The 19,260-nt window shown below is 43.4% G+C and overlaps 2 protein-coding genes across 20 annotated transcripts in view; one reads left to right on the top strand and one right to left on the bottom strand.

Annotated features, from left to right (window-relative positions):
* Positions 1-2,204, bottom strand: part of SCFD2 (sec1 family domain containing 2) — a 417,410-nt gene extending 415,206 nt beyond the window's left edge. For 2 of the 3 annotated variants that reach the window (XR_008666596.1, XM_055341439.1), the window contains exon 1: positions 1,278-2,202. Coding sequence is in view for 2 of the 3 variants with exons in the window: in XM_055341439.1 (XP_055197414.1) it covers positions 1,278-2,112 (835 nt within the window). In the remaining variant the exon portion in view is untranslated. Of the gene's footprint in view, positions 1-1,277 lie in introns of all 3 variants that reach the window. The other variant, XM_055341440.1, reaches the window with a different exon arrangement.
* A 9,926-nt stretch (positions 2,205-12,130) lies between these two features.
* Positions 12,131-19,260, top strand: part of FIP1L1 (factor interacting with PAPOLA and CPSF1) — a 72,363-nt gene continuing 65,233 nt past the window's right edge. For 4 of the 17 annotated variants that reach the window (XM_055341114.1, XM_055341095.1, XM_055341028.1 and 1 more), the window contains exons 1-3: positions 12,132-12,444; positions 13,782-13,826; positions 13,930-13,969. In XM_055341114.1, the coding sequence (XP_055197089.1) occupies positions 12,360-12,444; positions 13,782-13,826; positions 13,930-13,969 (170 nt within the window). In that variant the 5' untranslated portion in view covers positions 12,132-12,359. Of the gene's footprint in view, positions 12,445-13,781; positions 13,827-13,929; positions 13,970-19,260 lie in introns of all 17 variants that reach the window. The other 13 variants (XM_055341119.1, XM_055341105.1, XM_055341039.1 and 10 more) reach the window with 6 other exon arrangements.

Here is a 19,260-nt window from a genome sequence, read left to right as displayed (position 1 = left end):
AGTCAAAAACTCAAATACAGCTATTGTGGTTTTTGTGACTTCATTCCACTTTTTTCCTGACCTACTAAGGAGAATATTTACTAAGATCAGTTTCCTGACCATGACCCCTGAATATGGGTGTGGCCAAACCATACTGCTAGCAACACTGTATCTACCTAATCAGGGAACAGTAAATGTGACCTTTGAACATATGCACATGTCACTATCAGAAAGTGTTTTCTGTTCACCTATTTTCAGGGTTACCCTTGTTTTCTCTGCACATAAATAACTGAACGTTATTAAAATTTGACATCATCTATCCAATCCTCAATAGAGTAACAGCTAAGAATAAATAAGCGAACATCTGAAAATATTTTCTACGATTGGATTTAATCTCAATTTCTGGTAATACTTCAAGTTTATTTATTAACACTCACTTAAAGAAACCTAACACTGGGCAGCCCGGGTGGCTCAGTGGTTTAGCATCTGCCGTCGGCCCAGGGCGTGATCCTGGAGACCCGGGATCGAGTCCCATGTCGGACTCCCTGCATGGAGCCTGTTTCTCCCTCTGCCTGTGTCTCGGCCTCTCTCTCTCTCTCTGTGTCTTTCATGAATAAATAAATAAAATTAAAATAAAGAAACCTAAAACTAAACTACCTACGATAATTTCATGTTTTGTTGCACAGTTTTCCTTCCACTGGTTCACCCGTCAACAACTCTCTCCAACAAATCAGAGCCTTCTTATGGAGGATTGCTGTGAGTCTTGGCGACTGCACATTTCTAAAAGGTTCCCAGGTGTACAGTTCTCCTCAATGTCAGCATAATTTCCCCCAGTATCTTTGGTTAGATGTAGTTGTGAAACAAAACAGTGCATGTTAAAGATGCATTCAACAATTTGACTGTAATTGCTGATTTGCTCGCCTGTATTCCCCCCTAGATGGAAAACTCTGTGCGATCCGGATTGTGTCCGTCTAGTTCATCTCTGTATCCTCAGCCTGACAGAGTAAGAGGTCAATAGACTAAATGCTGAGGGGATCCCTGGGGGGCTCAGCGGTTTAGCGCCTGCCTTTGGCCTGGGCTGTGATCCTGCAATCCCGGGATCCTGCGTTGGGCTCCCTGCATGGAGCCTGCTTCTCCCTCTGCCTGTGTCTCTGCCTCTCTCTCTCTCTCCTCTGTCGTCTATCATGAATAAATAAAAAATGTAAAAAAATATTTTAAAAGATAGAATAAATGCTGAATCAGTGAAAGTGCCAGCACCCCGGGGAGAGGTTCGGAAGACCTACAGCAGCCCCACTTACCCGTGAGATCCAGAGTCCTGTCCACAAAGACCACTGAGGCCCTGCCGGCGGCGGTCTTCCTCCTGTTCTTGGCAGGGGCGTAACTAGCCAGATCCGCGGCGATGATCCGGCTGAGGGAACCTACAGCAAAACACTCCTCCCGCACCCCCAAATGTTCACACAGAGAACTGAGGCCTGACACCAGGCACCTGATCTGCAGAAGCAGCTCGGGGGGCAGGGCGGCGGCATCCACCTCGCTCAGGCTTCCTAGCCTCCTCTTGTCTGGACGAGCCCTGTTGAGGAGATGCACATCCCGGGGCAGGAGCGGGAAGAGGGAAGCAAAGGCCGGGGTCAAGGCAAGGTGGGGCGCCACGGGGGCGAGCCACAGCGGGACGTGCAGCACCTCGGCCGTGTAGTTCATGTTGCCCATCCACTCACACAGCTTCTCCTCCAGCTGCTCGAACACCGGCTGCCCCTCCAGCTCGGCCGCTGCAGCCGCCGGCACGTGATTAGCGGTGAGGTGGGCAGCGTGGCTCACGGCGGTGACCACCACGCAGTACTGGAAGCGACTGCGGCCGACGATCTCCCGGAGGGTCTCCACGGTCCGGCCCTTCAGCAGGCAGCTCAGCACGAACACGGCCTTGGGCTGCTCGGCGCCCCCGCCCACCGCCGCGGGCTCGAACTCCCGCAGGTGACACGCCGGGCCTCCCACCGCCTCCAGCAGCCGCGACGCCCCGCAGCCCCAGTGCAGGCTCTCGGCGCAGGCGGCGTCCAGGTAGACGAGCGCGCGTTTCACTTTGGCCAGCACCTGCTCCCAGCCTTGCTGGGTGAACGACAGCACGCCCGGGGCGCTCATGGTTCGGGGTTCGCAGCGTCGGGGCTCACCGCTTCCGGGAACCGGGCTCCGGGACGCTTTGACAGTCAACACGGTACACGTGGTGCGGCTCGGGCTCGGCCCGGGTCGGCGCGCGCTGATGACGCGGCGGAGCGTGATTGGGCGGCGAGGAGAGGCGGTGGGCGGGGCTCCGGGGTCGTGGGGCGAGGTCTGTGAACCGCCCGCCCGCCCGCCCGCCCGCCCGCCGCTCTCCTCCCTTTCCTGTCCCTCCAGGCTCCGGTGGTCCCTCCCCGTGTCTTGGGAAATCTCAGAAGAAAAAAAAAAAAGCCAACGCGAAGTTTGGCATTTTCCTTGCACCCTAAAAGTCGCTTTGCCCAGCTAAACTAAGGGACACCAGAGAGGATGAAAAAAACACAAGTGTGGTGTTTTGTAGTTTCTGGATCGTTGTCTCCTATGTATGTTACAGAGCTCGAGCCTCATGAAAAACCTACTGGCCTCGTTTTCACTTTCTCCATCCTCCTTCCCTCGTCTTACTGGCACTAAATCTTGATCTGAATCAAAAATCCTGGAATCCAGCCCCTTGGGCCCATCATCCTTGCCCATCTCTGGCTTAATCCACCATCATCACTCAACTGGACAATAGCAATGACCTCCCCACCCCGCCCCCACCCCCATCATTTCCCAGTTTTGCATCTCTTCTCCCTCCAATTCAGTTTTCTTCCTAATGAACTAAGGGGGCCCTACCATTTTCCTGCTTAAAAGCCTCTCCTGGCCCAGTTGCCTACAGGATACAGCCAGATTCCTTATAATAGCACCAAAATCTTTCATGATTTCTCAATTTCTCTACACCTACTCCCTGCCTGGAACATTATATACCTGCACAATTAAGTCAACAGGTTGAGCCCAGAATGTTTCACAGGTTGAATTCAATTCAACCACTACTTATTAAGCATTTATTAAGTATAATCCCTGACCTAGGCTCCAAGGACACAATGGTTAATAAATTCCCTGGCCCACGAAGAATTTTCACCTCTGCTAAGTACTTGCCATATCATGAGGTAAGTTTTAACATACCTGTTTTCCAACAAGATTGTGCACTAGAGGCCTAGTCACTCCAACACTAGAAAATACACAAGTATTGAATAATAAATGTTTGTTGACTAAATGATCAATAAATCGTCAATATATTTTTTTTAAGATTTTATTTATTTATTCATGAGAGACCCACAGAGAGAGGCAGAGAGAAGCAGAGGGAGAAGTAGGCTCCATGCAGGGAGCCCGACATGGGACTCAATCCTGGGACTCCAGGATCACACCCCGGCTGATGGCGGCGCTAAACCGCTGAGCCACCCAGGGATCCCTTCAATTTATTTTTTTAATAAATCTTCAATTTATACCCATATAATAAATGATATACTTAACTTTTAATGAACATGTACAATACTGCAGACACTGTGTTTGGCATTAAGAATATAAATAGAAATAAGGCGCAGTCTTGCCTTCAAAGGGATCTGAGATAAGGGACCCACACATGTAAAGAAAACAAGTGTAATACAATGTTACAGAAGCAACTGAGTGAAGGAAAAAGGGAAGTGGTCAGAAGAAGTTTCATATGAGACATGAGATTTGAGTAGTCTTCAAAGAAAACCAGGTGTTCACCAGGTGGACAGGATGAGGAGGAGCATTCCTGGCAGCTCAAGCAGAGAGTGCAGCATGGACAAAGGTGCAGAGACATACAACATGTTCTCTGGAACTAGTTTAGTATAGCTGGAGTGTATTGTATGAAGAGAGGCCCAAACTGAGACAAGCTAGTAACTAGAAAATAGGGACCAGATCAGAGTGAGTCTAACTTTCTATTCTAAAGTAGCAGCCAATGGAGTATAGTTAAAGTATTGTTAGGAGTGAATATAATTTCATATTAGGAGTTTTAAGGGAAAACATATTAAAATGGAAAAGTGGCTTAAATGAGTAAGATTTAGGAGAGAGTATTTAGAAAGCAGTCACATCAACAACTCAGAGTGAGAACAGATAAGGATACCCACAGAGGGGCTGGAGAGCTTGGGGTGTATAAAGAGATGTTAAGAAGATGGAGCCCAAAAGCCTGATGACTGGATTGACAAAAAGAATGAGGCAGAGAGAGAATTTCTGATTCATACCCAGTTTTCTGCCTGGATGACTGTGGCTCAAGTGGCTGTCCTTGAGATTCAGAAAACTGGAAGAAAAGTGGATTGGGAATAAATGTACTGAGTTCAGTTAGGACATTTTTAAAAATTTAAATCCAGTGAATTAACATATAATGTGTTATTGGTTTCAGAGGTAGAGGTCAGTGATTCATCTGTCTTATGCAATATCCAGTGATCCTTACATCACAGTCCCTCTGTAATATCTATCACCCAGTTACCCCATCCCCCCTCCCCTGCCCTCCAGCACCCCTCAGTTTGTTTCCTATGATTAAGAAGAGTCTCTTATGGTTTGTCTCCCTGATTTCATCTTGTTTTATTTTTTCCTCTCTTCCCTTAAAATCCTCTGTTTTGTTTCTTAAATTCCACATACAAATGAGATCATATGATAATTGTCTTTCTTTGATTGACTTATCTCACTAAGCATAATGCCCTCCAGTTCTATCCATGTCATGGCAAATGGCAAGATTTCATTTTTTGATGGCTGAGTAATATTCCATTGTATATCTGTACCATATCTTCTTTTTTTTAAAATTTTTTTATTTATTTATGATAGTCACACACACACAGAGAGAGAGAGAGAGAGAGAGAGGCAGAGACACAGGCAGAGGGAGAAGCAGGCTCCATGCACCGGGAGCCCGACGTGGGGTTCGATCCCGGGTCTCCAGGATCGCGCCCTGGGCCAAAGGCAGGCGCTAAATTGCTGGGCCACCCAGGGATCCCTGTACCATATCTTCTTTATCCATTCATCTGTCGATGGACATTTGGGCTTTTTCCATAGGTTGACTATCATGGACATTACTGCTATAAACATTGGGGTGAAAGTGCCCCTTTGGATCACTACATTTGCATCTTTGGGGTAAATACCCAGTAGTGCAATTGCTGGATCATAGGATAGCTCTATTTTCAACTTTTTGAGGAACCTCTATACTGTTTTGGGACATGTTTTTGTCTGTTTTTAATTGTAGCATAACACATAAAATTTACCATCTTGGCCATCTTTAAGTGGACGGATCAGCAAAATTAACTATTTGCATAATGTTGTACAACCAATCTCCAGAATTTTCATATTTTGAAACTGAAACTTTATATCCATTTAACAACAACTCACCATTTCCCCCTCCCTCTGGCTAGCTTGTTTCACTTAGCATAATATCGTCAAGGTTCATCTAACATATGTCAGAATTTTCTTCCTTTTTTTTAAGGCTGAATTATATTCCATGGTATATATCATTGTGTATACCACATTTTCTTTATCCATTCATCTGTCAGTGGACATCTGGATTGCTTTCACATTTTGGCTATTGTGAATAGTGCTGCTAGTTACACGGCTATACAAATAATTCTTTGAGATCCTGCTTTCAGTTCTTTTGGACATGTACCCAGAAGTGAAATTGCTAGATCGTCTAGTAATTCTATTTTTTAATTTTCTTGAGGACCTTCTGTTTTCCATAGCTCCTGTATCATTTTAGATTTCCACCAATGGGGCACAAGGGTTCTAATTTCTCTACATTCTCACCAACATTTGTTGTTTTCTGTTAGCTGTTTTAATTGGTGTGGAGACTCATCATTTTGAAGGTACTGTGGGACATCCAGGTGGAAACATCTAGTAAGCAGTTGGATGTATGATTATGGATTACAGAAGAGAACTCTGGTATTTGGAAATCAACTGCAAATGCATGTGCTTGAGATTGCTTAAAGAGAGCACAAGAAAGAAAGACAATAAGAGTGATGGATCTCTGAGCAACATTTCCAGGTCTGCAGAAGAATTGAAACCAGTGAGTAGGCTTATGGGGGAAACAAGTTTCAAAGAGAACAGAGTACAGCAGTGGCAAGTGTCAGAAAAGGGAAAAATGGTATTGAATCTAAAAAAAAAAAAGTGGGGAATAATATGAAATTAAGGTCAAAGAAAGTAAGTTGGCCCCTAAAGTGCAAGGAAGGAATAGTTTTGTGATACTATAAGATCCAGGGCATGGCCTTGAATGTGGACTGATGAAGTAGAGTAAATGGGGTTTGCCAAATAATTAGATTGTAGGAAGTCAAAAAATATGAGACAAGCAAGATGTGCAAGTCACTCATCATGTTGTCAAGTGGTAGAGAAAAGGAAGACCGTGAATCAGACCCCAACATTGTATCTGTGAATGAGGGAATGTGAAAAGAGAAAGGTAGAGGTAGTAAATGAAGTTGCTAAGTGCTGGCAAAGAGGAAGATTTTTATGGAAAATCCTTCAACTGTAATGGTCCAGCGGTGACCCCCAAAATCCAGGGAAAAGGCAACATTATTTTCAGGTTCTACAGTACAATCGGGTGAAAAGAAATGGTAGGCATCTGGTATGGAAAGAGCAGGAAAAGTGCTGTCCTTGGAGGGAAGTTAAATTTCAGTTTCAGTGAAGGAATAAAGACATCCTTCTGCTAGAATAGTGATAATACTAGACACACACACATCTATATATATATAATTGAACAAAGGTGGGGGCCAAGAGGCAAATACAGAGTTGAGATGCAGGCCTGAAGAAATGGGGGGGGGGAGATAAGCACAGAAAACGTGAGGGAATGACACTGTAGGAGTTGACAAAAAGTAGCTGAAGAATGAGGAGGTGTGGAAGGGCCTCTAAAGTTGTGCAATGCATGATCTATATGGCCACATGCAACCCCAGATCATGATGGGACTTGTAGGTCACGTGGTAGGATATTTGGATTTTACTCTGTGTAACGGGAAGCCACGGAAAGGTTTGTGTTACTTGAAATGCAGTATGGCAGTAGAGATGGAAAGAATTAGACAGATTTGGGATGTATTTTGTAGGAAGAACTAATGGATCTTGCTAATGGGCTTTCCAGGGTGTGAGAGGGACTCATAAGGGAAAGAGAGGTATCAAGGGTCATTCTTTGAGTTTTGGCTGGAACAATGCTGGATAATGGTTATCGACCCTAAGAGGGAGTATGGAAGTGGGATAGAATAGGTTTGGGAGGGCAGTTCATAAGTTCTGTTTGAGGCATGAGTTTCACATATCTATTAAATATCTAAGGGAGGTATGAGTGAAGCACTGGAGTGAGCTTAAGGAAAAGTTGAGACTGCAAATGGAAAATTGGGAGTCATTGGCTGTCAATGACACATATCACATAGATAGTATTAAAAGTCATGGGACTAGGGGCACCTGGGTGGCACAGTCTATTAAGCATCTGACTCTTGGTTTCAGCTCAGGTTGTGATCTCAGGGTCTTAGATCGAGCCCTATGAGGAGCCAGTGTCTGGCTCCATGCTCTGTGGGGAGTCTGCTTGAGATTCTCTCCTTTTCCCTCTCCCTCTCCCCCTGCTCACGGATTCTCTCTCTCTTAAATGAATACATAATTTTTTTTAAGTCATGGGACTGGATAAAATGACCTTAGAAGACAGGGTAGACAGAAAACAGAAGAGAATCCAGGAATCTTGCTTTTAGGCATTATGGTGGAGTCAAGTGGATTCCTGCTGAAATTGCATGCTTACAATAATCAGATTTACCTTATTTCAAAGTGATTTGTACTTCTTTGCTCAAAATAACTAGCAATTATTTCCTATTTCTCATAAAATCAAGCATATCTCCCTTTGCCTCATTTCTAAGTCCTCCATGTGCACAATCAATATTTAGCTTAAGGATTTACTAAGCACTTAATTGGTGAATACCAGTTAATCTGGTGAATACAGAAATAAATTTGTTTTAACCTTTAAAGCATGTGCAGTACATGTAACAGTATAGATGTGAACAGGAGATGACACAATTTTCCAGAAACAACTAGTAATATAAAATTTCATATTAAAATATGTCAGAATGCAGAGGAAGATGGATAATTGGGGCTTAATTCCCCATTGAGATAACTAGAAAGGAAGGAAACTCTCTCTCTCTCTCTCTCTCTCTCTCTCTATATATATATATATATATATATATATATAGTTATTGAGGTCATTCAAGGACAAACCTAAACCATTTTGCCTACCATAGCATGCCACCATTTTGCCTCTAACTTGTCAAGTTCTTTGACATTGAAACTTCATTTTTAGCTTTGTTATCCTTCTAGGAAGCAAGGGTAATATGTTGTTTTAATATATCAATTTACTGATGAAGAAACTGAAGAACACTGAAATTTAAGTGACATGACTAAAGTTGGCAGTAAATAAAAGTTGGACCTAAATGCCACATTCATCCAAAACACATTTATGAGTACTCACTATCTACTAGATATTGAGCAAGGCACTTTTGTTTGATCTTTACCGCTTGCCATCATTTTAATCACCATCTATTAGGCATCTATTTAGTACTTCCCAGAAATGGATACATTAAAACTGATGTTTGTTGTTTTGTTGTGGTTGTTGTGTGCTGAGAACCAACAAACCACACACACATACACACATAAAACAGAAAACAAATAAATATAATCAGAATATATGGAGTACTGTAATTTGATAAGTTCGTAAGTTTACATAGTGCCTTTGAACTACCTATCTTTAAACTCTTCCATGGTGAATAGGGAGATAAAGACTTCTTTAATAAGGAAGCTCCTCCAGGCAAGGAACTCAGTTTAAAAGCAAGGAAGAGGCCTTTTCAGAGTGGTTATTAGTGATTTATAGGCTTCCCTGCTTGTGACAATCTTTATTTTCAAAGCTTAGCTGCAATGCTACCTCCACCATAAAGGCAATTCTGATGCCTCAGTAAATATTCATCAAGTCTTCAGTGTAAGTAGTGTCTTGAAAGAGAAGCTTATTTTAAGCAGCTGAAAGAAGAAAGATGATTCTCGGCAGAAGGCAGCTGGTTCTTCCATGAAACCACCAAATTTCATTACAGACTCATAGAAAAACAAAGAGGCAGGACTGTGAGTGATTGCTGCATGATACTCCTAAGCAGAATGTAAACTCTACATTCCATTACTGTCAGGAGAGGTCAAGACCTACTGAGTGTTAGGCACCATATTACCAATAAGTGACATGTTAGGAGATGCTTTGAGGAAGAACTCCATCTAGGGAAGAGTGCTAGGGAAACACATATGTAGTCAAATAATTACTATAGGATGTGATAGACACATGCCATAGAGGCAGCAGAGTCTAAAAGAGTGTGATTAGCCCTGCTCTACCCAACCTCCAATAACTCTGATCTCTTCTATATCCTCTATCTCACTCCTTCCACTCCAGCTCCTTATGGGTTCCTTGAATGCACCACGTATGCTTCTGCCTCAGGGTCTTTGCACTTCCTGTTCTGATAGGGCTTTACCCAGAAATCCACAAGGGCTTACTTTTTTTTTTTTTTATTCAGCTCTTTACTCTTATGTAACCTTATTAGACTAGCTTTCTTTCCCTGACCTCTTTTTTTTTAAGATTTTATTTATTTATTCATGAGAGACACACACACACACACACACACACACAGAGAGAGAGAGAGAGAGAGAGAGAGAGAGGCAGAGACACAGGCAGAGGGAGAAGCAGCCTCCATGCAGGGAGCCCATGCAGGACTCAGTCCTGGGTCTCCAGGATCATGCCCTGAGCCAAAGGCGGGAGCTTTAACTGCTGAGCCACCGAGGTGTCCCTTCCCTTGACCTCTTGAAATAAAACTGCCCCTAATCCCTCTTCATCACTCTGCCCTAGGTCCCCCTATCCTGCTTACTCTTGTACAGCTTCTGTGCTGTACATTAATATGGTTATTGTCTGTCTTCATCAGAATGAAAGCTTCACAAGAAGAAGGACTTTGTTCTACTCACTTCTGAATCTACAGAGCCCCTGGCACTTGGTAGGCCCTTCATAATAGAACAAAGAAATGGAAGGAGGCAAGGTGAGATTCAGGAAAGACTTTTTGTCAGCTACACCTTAACGGAGTTTAGAACGATGCAAGGGATTACCCTAAACAGATAAGAGAACTGGAGAAGAGCAATGGAGTCTTCAAAAGTAAGGGGAGATTACTATGGGAGATTGCTATGGGATGTCCCTCCCATAGCATTTGTTTAAATAATGGGAGATGGTGTGGCATTGTTGGAATGTAAAAGTTTCCTTTGTGTTTCTATTTTTTTAATATTTTATTTATTTATTCTTGAGAGACACAGAGACACAGGCAGAGGGAGAAGCAGGCTCCATGCAGGGAACCGGACATGGGACATGGGACTCGATCCCGGGTCTCCAGGATCACGCCCTGGGCCGAAGGTGGTGCTAAACCGCTGGGCCGCCAGGGCCACCCACCTTTGTGTTTCTGTTAAAGCACACCCATCTTTTTCCCTTGTAGGCTAGTTAGCTAAGACCCTTCTGATGTCCTCAATAATTCGAGAGCTCTTCAGGGGGCAAGGACTATGCTTTACTTGTACCTTTGTTTTCCAAGTTCTTAAAGATGGTCAATAATCATTCAATAAAGAACAATATGTAGTGACCAAACCTGTAAACCCATCGACTGATTTGTAAACTAGAATGAATTTCTTTCTGTTGAAAAGCCAGTGTCCTGTCCAAGAACGTTGGGCCCAAAAGAGATTTCTCACATCATCAGACTCCGCTTTCCTGTTTCACAGGTGAGAAAACTGAAGCAGAGACGTTAACCACCTGAGGTCACACAACCAGGTAGGTAAAGAACCCGAACACCGATTTTGACCCATCTATCCTCTTCTCCCAGAAAGTGGTGTTCAAAAGTAGCCTGAAAATGTGGCATTATCTACTAAAATCAAAACCGCACAGACTTTATGGGATCTTGGAGAAATACTTGTAACACATCTGCAGGAAATCATTTCCAAGGCTCTTCACTGGGGATCCCTGGGTGGATGTACATCTAAATGTACATCACTAGGGAAATAACCATATTCCTTTGGCGAAAACCACGCTATGGAATATTGGGAAGCACTTAAAAATGGATATAGTAAAAAAAAAAAAATGGATATAGTCTGATAGGCTCCCTGCTTGGAGCCTGCTTCTCCGTCTGTCTCTGCCTCTCTCTGTGTGTCTTTCATGAATAAATAAATAAAATCTTAAAAAAAAAAAAAGATATAGTCTGGCATATACTAAAATGGAAAGGAGGGATCCCTGGGTGGCGCAGCGGTTTGGCACCTCCTGCCTTTGGCCCAGGGCGCGGTCCTGGAGACCCGGGATCGAGTCCCACGTCGGGCTCCCGGTGCATGGAGCCTGCTTCTCCCTCTGCCTCTCTCACTGTGTGACTATCATAAATAAATAAAAATTAAAAAAAAAATAAAATGGAAAGGATCTCCAAGACACTATTATTTAAAAAAAAAAGAAAGAAAGAAAGAAAAGCAACCGCAGAACGATAGAGTATCATACCCTTTAGGACTCGCAAACCTCAGCTTCCTCCCCCCAGACAGCACCACATACACGTGAATTTAGACAATTTGAGGATTCACAGCAAACAGCAAACGGGGGTGGGGGGGTAGTGGGTGAGCGGGTTTTCGACCTTAACTTCAAAGTCTCGCTTCAAACAAAATATCATTTTATATTATTATTATTATTATTAAATGTCTCGCTTTAACAAAGAGAAGGCGTCATTCATTCATTCATTGGCTTGGCTTTCGTGCGCCCTTACAACCGCCTTTTTCCCTAACGTAGGCACGAATCCTGCTTTCTTCCCGACGGAGGAAGCGGCAGGACGAGGCGACGACTGCGCCCGCGGGCTGGGACCCCACGTGGAGGACGACCCCAGCCCTCCCGCGCGGCTCGAGGGCGGCGACGTGGACGACAGCGAGCGAGCATCCCGGCTACGGGAGGACAAAGGTGCACCGGCCGCGGACGGGGGCCGACGCAGGACACCCCGCGGAGAGCGCGACCCGCGAGGGGCGGGGGCCGAGCGCGCCGCGCAGGCGCAGCCCGGCCCAGGTGCCCGGCGCCGCGGAAGCGAAGCCTCCTAAAGACGCCGCGCCGCGCCGCGCCGGGGCTGCTGCGCGTGCGCAGACCGACCGCCGCCGGGAGCCAGTCCTGTGTGCAGCCTCCGACGCCGCGGCCGCCGCTGCGGGACTGGAGCCTCGCGCTTCCTGCGTTCGCTCGCCGGCGGGTTCGCGGCCCCCTCGCGCCCCCGGGCAGCGAGGCCGGGAAGGGGTTGGAGGGGGCTGTTGATCGCCGCCTTTAAGTTGTGCTCGGGGCGGCCATGTCGGCCGGCGAGGTCGAGCGCCTAGTGTCGGAGCTGAGCGGCGGGACCGGAGGGGATGAGGAGGAAGAGTGGCTCTATGGCGGTACGAAACTTCCTGTCCCTTCTCTCACTCCCGGGTTCTCTCAGGCCGCCCGGCCCGGCCCGGCCCGCAGACGGCCGGCGTCCCGCGCTCCTCACGCCGCCGCCGCCGGGGCCTCCCTACGGAGCCTTCTAGGCCTGAGTTAGGCCGAGCGCGGCGCGCGCGTTCCCTGCCTCCCCCTCCCCCCCGCCCCCCGCGCAGCTCACGGCCCCCCCCACGCAGCCCACGTCCCCCTCCGCGCAGCCCACGCCCCCCACGCAGCCCACGTCCCCTCCACGCAGCCCCCCTCCTCCCCGCGCAGCTCACGCGCCCCCCACGCAACCCACGTCCCCCCCCCCGAGGGCCACGCCCCCGCAGGCCACGCCCCCAACAGCCCGCAGCCCCCCTCCCCCCTCGCAGCCCACGCGGAGGCGGCCGGGCTCCTGCCTCCCCCTCCTCCGCGCCGGAGTTTCCGGGCCGCCCCGCCTCCCCTCCCCCCTCCCCTCCCGTTTCATCTCCGTTCTGATCTCTTGGTGTGTCCCTTCTTGCCCCTTGGCTGTAGGATGCCCTCCCCGTCCTTTTCTTTCAGAAACCAGCCTTTTCTGTAATAATAGCTTAAATAAAGTTGATGCTGTAAAAACTAACGTCTTGTTTCTTGATGGTCAGTTTGTATGGAATGCACCTGCAAGGGTACCTCCTTGTCTGAAAGTCGTGCTTTAAAAGTAATTAATTAAGAGACAGAGAGAGAAAGACATGGAATACATTATGGCCCATAAAGAAAACCCCGAATGTCTCCTGTATTAAGGTGAAGTTTTTCCTTTTTAAGAGACTGCTGTATCCCCCACATGATTAGGAGTAATCTCATGCCCCTTAGGCTTACAGTTTTCAGTTATCTCGTATATAGATCATTTTTACCGAAATAAATCCAAGTGCACTTTGTATTTCGCTCTCGAAAGGGACTTGACTTCTGTTTTTTGTTTTTTGTTTTTTTTTTAAACTTTTCATTAAGTCACAGTCTCTTTTTGTCTGTGGATGGTAACTAGATTTGGAAGTTAATGTGTGTTCCTTGCCTAAAATGTATATTCTTCAGTAAAAAAGTGCACGTTTGGGCACCAAGCAGCTCCTTGATGCTATGACTTTGACAAGCTGGTAAAATCCACTATTTTTGGTGGCGAGATTCAGCATCAGTAATATTCCTTGAAATGTAAATGTATAGGGTTTCCTTAACAAAGACCTAGGAATCTTTAATGCCTCTTAAGTTAAGCTTACTTTTATAGAAGTAAAGTCTGATTTTTTTTTTTCATAAAAGACATATCTTGTTAAGTCATTATAAGGTGATCTAACTTTGGATGTACTTATAGGCCCATGGGACGTGCATGTGCACAGTGATTTGGCAAAGGACCTAGGTTAGTGCTTGTGATGATCACTTCAGATTTTCATAATACTGGTTTCTTTAAGAGTGGTTTGTGTGTTAATTTTATTTATTTATTTATGTATTTTTTTTGGTAGATGAAAATGAAGTTGAAAGGCCAGAAGAAGAAAATGCCAGGTTAGTGGAATTTGTTGATACTTAACACGGATTGTATGATGGCAGCAGTTCTATCAACGGATCGTCAGAAATCATTTCATTGTAGTCATTGGCTTGATTACAGCGTACTGACTGAAGGGTCAAAGACATTGAATCTTTTCAAAGTTTATTTCTGTTTCAGGACCTAATTAGTTCTATTTGTTTGCTAGTAGCTTAGGGGACAAAGATTTTGAAGTTAGGGTTTGAATATTAAACCCTTACTATACCCTTAATATAACCCTTCATTATTAAGTGACTTTATACTCTTAAGTAAGCTTAATAGTGGAGTATGCAGTATATCCATTGGACCGGTAAGAAAAAAAGCTTAGCATTTTTTTTGATAAAATCCTGTAAATGACTGCTTTTGCAGTTTATTAATACCTTTGATGGCATAGTGGACTTTTGTTATAATTTCAGTATTTTGTATTTAAATTCAAAGTGGAATTGTTAACAAGATTGATTCCCTTTGCTAGACTACTAGAAAGATGTGTCATTTATAGAGCATGTAAAGGGAGCTTGCGACGTCTCTATATGATAAAAAACAACTCCCACGGACAAGCATATGCGTATGCTGACGTTACCAAATCTATGGTATCAATGCCTTAATGTCCCTTGATGGAGAGTTGTTAAAAAAAGATATTTTAAAGAATATTTGAGTTTAAAAAGTGAAGGAAGTACCACTTTACAACCATTAGGATGGATGGGCTGTCATCAAAAAGAAAGTAACAGGTGTTGGTGAAGATATGCTGAAGTTGGAACTCTAATACCCTGATGGTGGGAATATAAAAACTTGCAGCTACTTGAAAACAGGCAGTTCCTCAGAAGCTTAGACATTGTTACTGTATGACCCAGGAATTCCACTTATACGGATATTCCTTAAGAGAAATGAAACGTACCCACACAAAAACTTGTACATGAATGTTCATAGCAGCATTGTTTATAATAGCCAAAAAACGGAAATAAGCGTCCATCAAGTGAATGGATGGTTAAAATACAATATATCCATAGAGTGGAATACTGTGTGGCTGTAAAAAGTAATAGAGTACTGGTATCTGTTAAAACATGGATGAACCTTGAGAACAGTTAAAGGAGCTAGTCCCAAAAAACTACATATTGTATGATTCTGTTTATTTTAAATGTACAGAATAGTTAAGTCTATAGATACAGAGTGGTTGCTAGGACTGAGGTCAGGAGAAAACAGAGTGATTACTAATATACACAAGGTTTCTTTTTGGAGTGATGAATATGTCCTAAAATTAGGTAGTTGTATTGGTAGCCCTGTTCTGAGAACATGAAAAGCCTTGGAGTTGTACACTTCAAATGGGTGGTTTGTGTAGCATATAAATTCTATCTCAAAGCTGTTAGGGGTATACCTTGGAGATACTGTGGGTTCAGTTCTACACCAGTAAAGTGAGTCAAATGCATTTTTTGGTTTCCTGGTGCATATAAAAGTTTTGTTTATAAGTGTGTGATAGTATTATGTCTAAACAACAGTGTACATCCCTTAATTAAAAAGTGTTTTACGCTAAGAAAATCCTAACCATCATCAGAACTTTGAGGGATCGTAATGCTTTTGCTGGTGCAGCATCTTGAAATTGAATGCTGCTAACTGATCAGGGTGATGATTGCTGAAGGTTGGGGTGGCTGTGGCGGTTTTTTAAGATAAGACAACAGTGAAACTTGCCACATCCATTGACTCTTCCATTATGAACTATTTCTCTGTAGCAGTGATGCTGTCTTAAAGCATCTTACCCACAGTAAAACTTGCCTCCAAATTGAAGTCCATCCTCTCAAACCCTGCTGCCTGCTGCTTTACCTACTAAGTTTAAGTCATATTTTAGGTCTGTTGTTGTCATTTCAGCAGTCTTCACAGCATCTTCACCAGGAGTAGGTTCTGTGCAAAGAAACCAATATTTATTTATTTATTTATTTATTTAATTATTTATTTATTTATTTAGCTCATCCATGAGAAGCAGCCCCCCATCTGTTCATGTTTTATATGAGATTGCAGCAATTCGGTCCCATCTTCAGGCCCCACTCCTCTTTCTAGTTCTCTTGTTATTCTCCCACCACAGCTGCAGTTCCTTCCTCCACTGAAGCCTTGAAGCTCTCAAAGTGCTCCGTGAGTTTTGGAATCAGCTTCATCCATACTCCTGTTAATGTTGTTGCTATTTGGACCTTTGCTCATGAGTCACGAGTGTTCTTAATGGCATCTTGAATGATGAATCCCTTCCAGAAGATTTTCAGTTGTCTTTGCCCAGATCTGTCAGAGGAATCGCTGTCTGTGTCAGCTGTAGTCTTACGAGATGAAATGTATTTCTTCAATAAGACTTGAAAGTCAGAGTGACTCCTTGATCCATGGGCTGAGAAGGAGTATTGTGTTATAAGGCATGGAAACGTTAATGTCCTTGTATGTCTCTGCACCAGAGCTCTTAGGTAACCAGTTGCATTGTCAATGGGCAGTAATATTTTGAAAGGAATCTCTTTTTCTGAGCAGTAGTCTCAGCAGTGGGCTTAAAATCCTGAGTAAACCATTGTTGTAAACAGATACGCTGTCATCCAGGCTTTGTTGTTCCAACTATAGATCACAGGCAGCATGGACTTAGCATAATTCGTAAGGGCCCTAAGACTTTCAGAATGGTTAGCATTAGCTTCAACCTGAAGTCACCAGCTGCATATTAGCCCCTAACAAGAAAGTCAGCCTGTCCTTTGAAACTTTGAAGCCAGGCCTTGACTTCTTTTCAGTTGTGAAAGTCCCCGATGGCATCTTCTTCCAATAGGAGGCTGTTTTGTCAGCGTCAAAAATCTGTTGTTCAGTGTAGGCAGCTTTATGAATTATCCTAGCTGGGTCTTCTGGGTAACTTGCTGCAGCTTCTACATCAGCACTTGCTGCTTCACCTTGAGCTGTTATGTTATGGAGAGGGCTTTTTCCCTTAAGTCTTATGAACCAACCTCTGATAGCTTCAGACTTTTTTTTTTTTTTTTTGTAGTTTCCTCATCTCTTGTCAAGTTTTTTTTTTTTTTAAAGATTTTATTTATTCATGAGAGACAGAGAGAGAGAGAGAGACTGAGACATAGGCAGAGGGAGGAGAAGCGGGCTCCATGCAGGGAACCTGAGGTGGGACTTGATTCCGGGACTCCAGAATCACGCCCTGAGCTGAAGGCAGATGCTCAACCGCTGAGCCACCCAGGCGTCTCTAGCTTTTGAATTAAAAGGAGAGACATGTGGACTCTTTCACTTGAGCACTTAGAGGCCATTAGAGGATTATAAATTGGCCTGATTTCAATATTGTTTTTCAGGGAATAGGGAGCCTGAGGAAAGGGAGAGAGAGAGGTGATGGTTGGTCAGTGAATCAGTCAGAAAACATAATATTTAGTGATTAAGTTCACCATCTTAAATGGTTGCCATTCATAGCTCCCCAGAACAGTTAAAATACTAACATCAAAAAGATCGTAACAAGTACAGTAATGATAAAGCTTGAAATATTAAAATGTGATAGAGACACAAAAGTTAGCAAATGCTATTGGAAAAATGGCATGGATAGGTGGTACATTTTTTTTTTTTTAGAGATTTATTTATTTATTTATTTATTTATTTATTTATTTATTTATTTATTTATTTATGAGAGAGAGAGAGAGAGAGAGAGAGAGACAGAGACACAGGAGGAGAGGGAAGCAGGCTCCATGCAGGGAGCCTGACGTGTGACTCGATCCCGGGACTCCAGGATCGCGCCCTTGGCCAAAGGCAGGCGCTAAACTGCTGAGCCACCCAGGGATCCCCAGGTGGTGCATTGTTAATCACAGACCTTCAGTCTGTTAAAAAAAAAACTCATCTGGGAAATATAATAAAGCAAAGATGACAAAATGAGGTATGTCTGCATTTTTTAAAAAGTGAATGGAGGGAATAAGTGAGACATGGAAATAGAACTAACTTAAGGGCTGCTGAAATTATACTTCCTCACTTAAGAATATCCCCTAAATTGGAAGATTTTTTTTCCTGCTCATTGGTGTATTGTAAAATTTTGTTATTTAAATTCGTGTATCCAATCCAGTTCCTAACCCTCATTTAGTTACAAAGTTGTGATTTGTGTAGTTTATAGTTACAAAAGTAATTATAATTTCTTCATACCCTGTTTTTTAATTGGTCAAGAATCAATGGCTAATGTTTTGTATTCGCAATTAAATACATATTTTGTGAGTTAATCTTTATTCCATTAATTGTGTTGGTATTAGGTCTTGGTTATGATTCTTGAAGCCCATTTTCTGATAGAATGTTTTTTAATTAAAAGATTCTGTACTCAGCTTGATGTATTGGAGAGAAATCTTCACCCTTCTCTGAGCATTACTGTCTTATATTCTTTACCAAGAATTTATTTAGATAGCTATTAAATTTATTTCTTTCTATGGGAGAAGTCTGCTCTTAAAGCTTAATTTTTCTAGCAAGGTTATAATATTACGTTTCTCATTTTTTAATGGTGATAGGGAATTAAAACTTTTAAAAGTATTGGGCAAGGCATGTTCACCAAACCTGTGTTCTAGTATTCAGCTTGGTACATCACTGCGTTGCCCTAACTGAGCAGAGTCCTCACTATTAGAGATCTCTCCAGCTTCTTTGTGACTGGTTCATTATTAAAACTTCTTGCATTATTCTGTCTCCAACTTTGTCATGTTTTATTTGCCCAAGTTTTGGCCAAATACACTGTTTTTTTGGCAAGCTGAACTTGTTTTCTGGCTCTCTAGACAATTAAACAGGAGGTAAATTACTGAATTTTAGTTGTATATTTATTTTTTTGGATCAGGCAGTAACACAGTGAAAAGTTAACATTTAAGTTTCCAGTTTTTATCCTTCATTTTGCTTTATATGAGGATTCTAATTTTTTTTTTTTTTAATTTATGATAGGCACACAGTGAGAGAGAGAGAGGCAGAGACATAGGCAGAGGGAGAAGCAGGCTCCATGCACCGGGAGCCCGACGTGGGATTCGATCCCGGGTCTCCAGGATCGCGCCCTGGGCCAAAGGCAGGCGCTAAACCGCTGTGCCACCCAGGGATCCCTATATGAGGATTCTATAATAAAATACCATTGGAGAGATTAAATTGACCTATATAAAAACTGCTTGACAGCATAGTTTAGAAGAGATAAACAGAAATCTAATGAAAAGAGGTTTGAAGAATATCAACATCTAGATGTTATTCTTAGAAATCCTACTAAATGTGAGTTAGTTGCTTTGTACTAAAGTACCTTTAGTTATAAAATGAGGTTAATGGTTAGTTC

This window comes from Nyctereutes procyonoides, unplaced genomic scaffold, assembly GCF_905146905.1.
Source record: "Nyctereutes procyonoides isolate TBG_1078 unplaced genomic scaffold, NYPRO_anot_genome, whole genome shotgun sequence".
Taxonomy (NCBI): Eukaryota; Metazoa; Chordata; class Mammalia; order Carnivora; family Canidae; genus Nyctereutes; species Nyctereutes procyonoides.
Note: the sequence above shows the minus strand (reverse complement) of the source record. Positions and strands in the feature narration are given on the sequence as shown.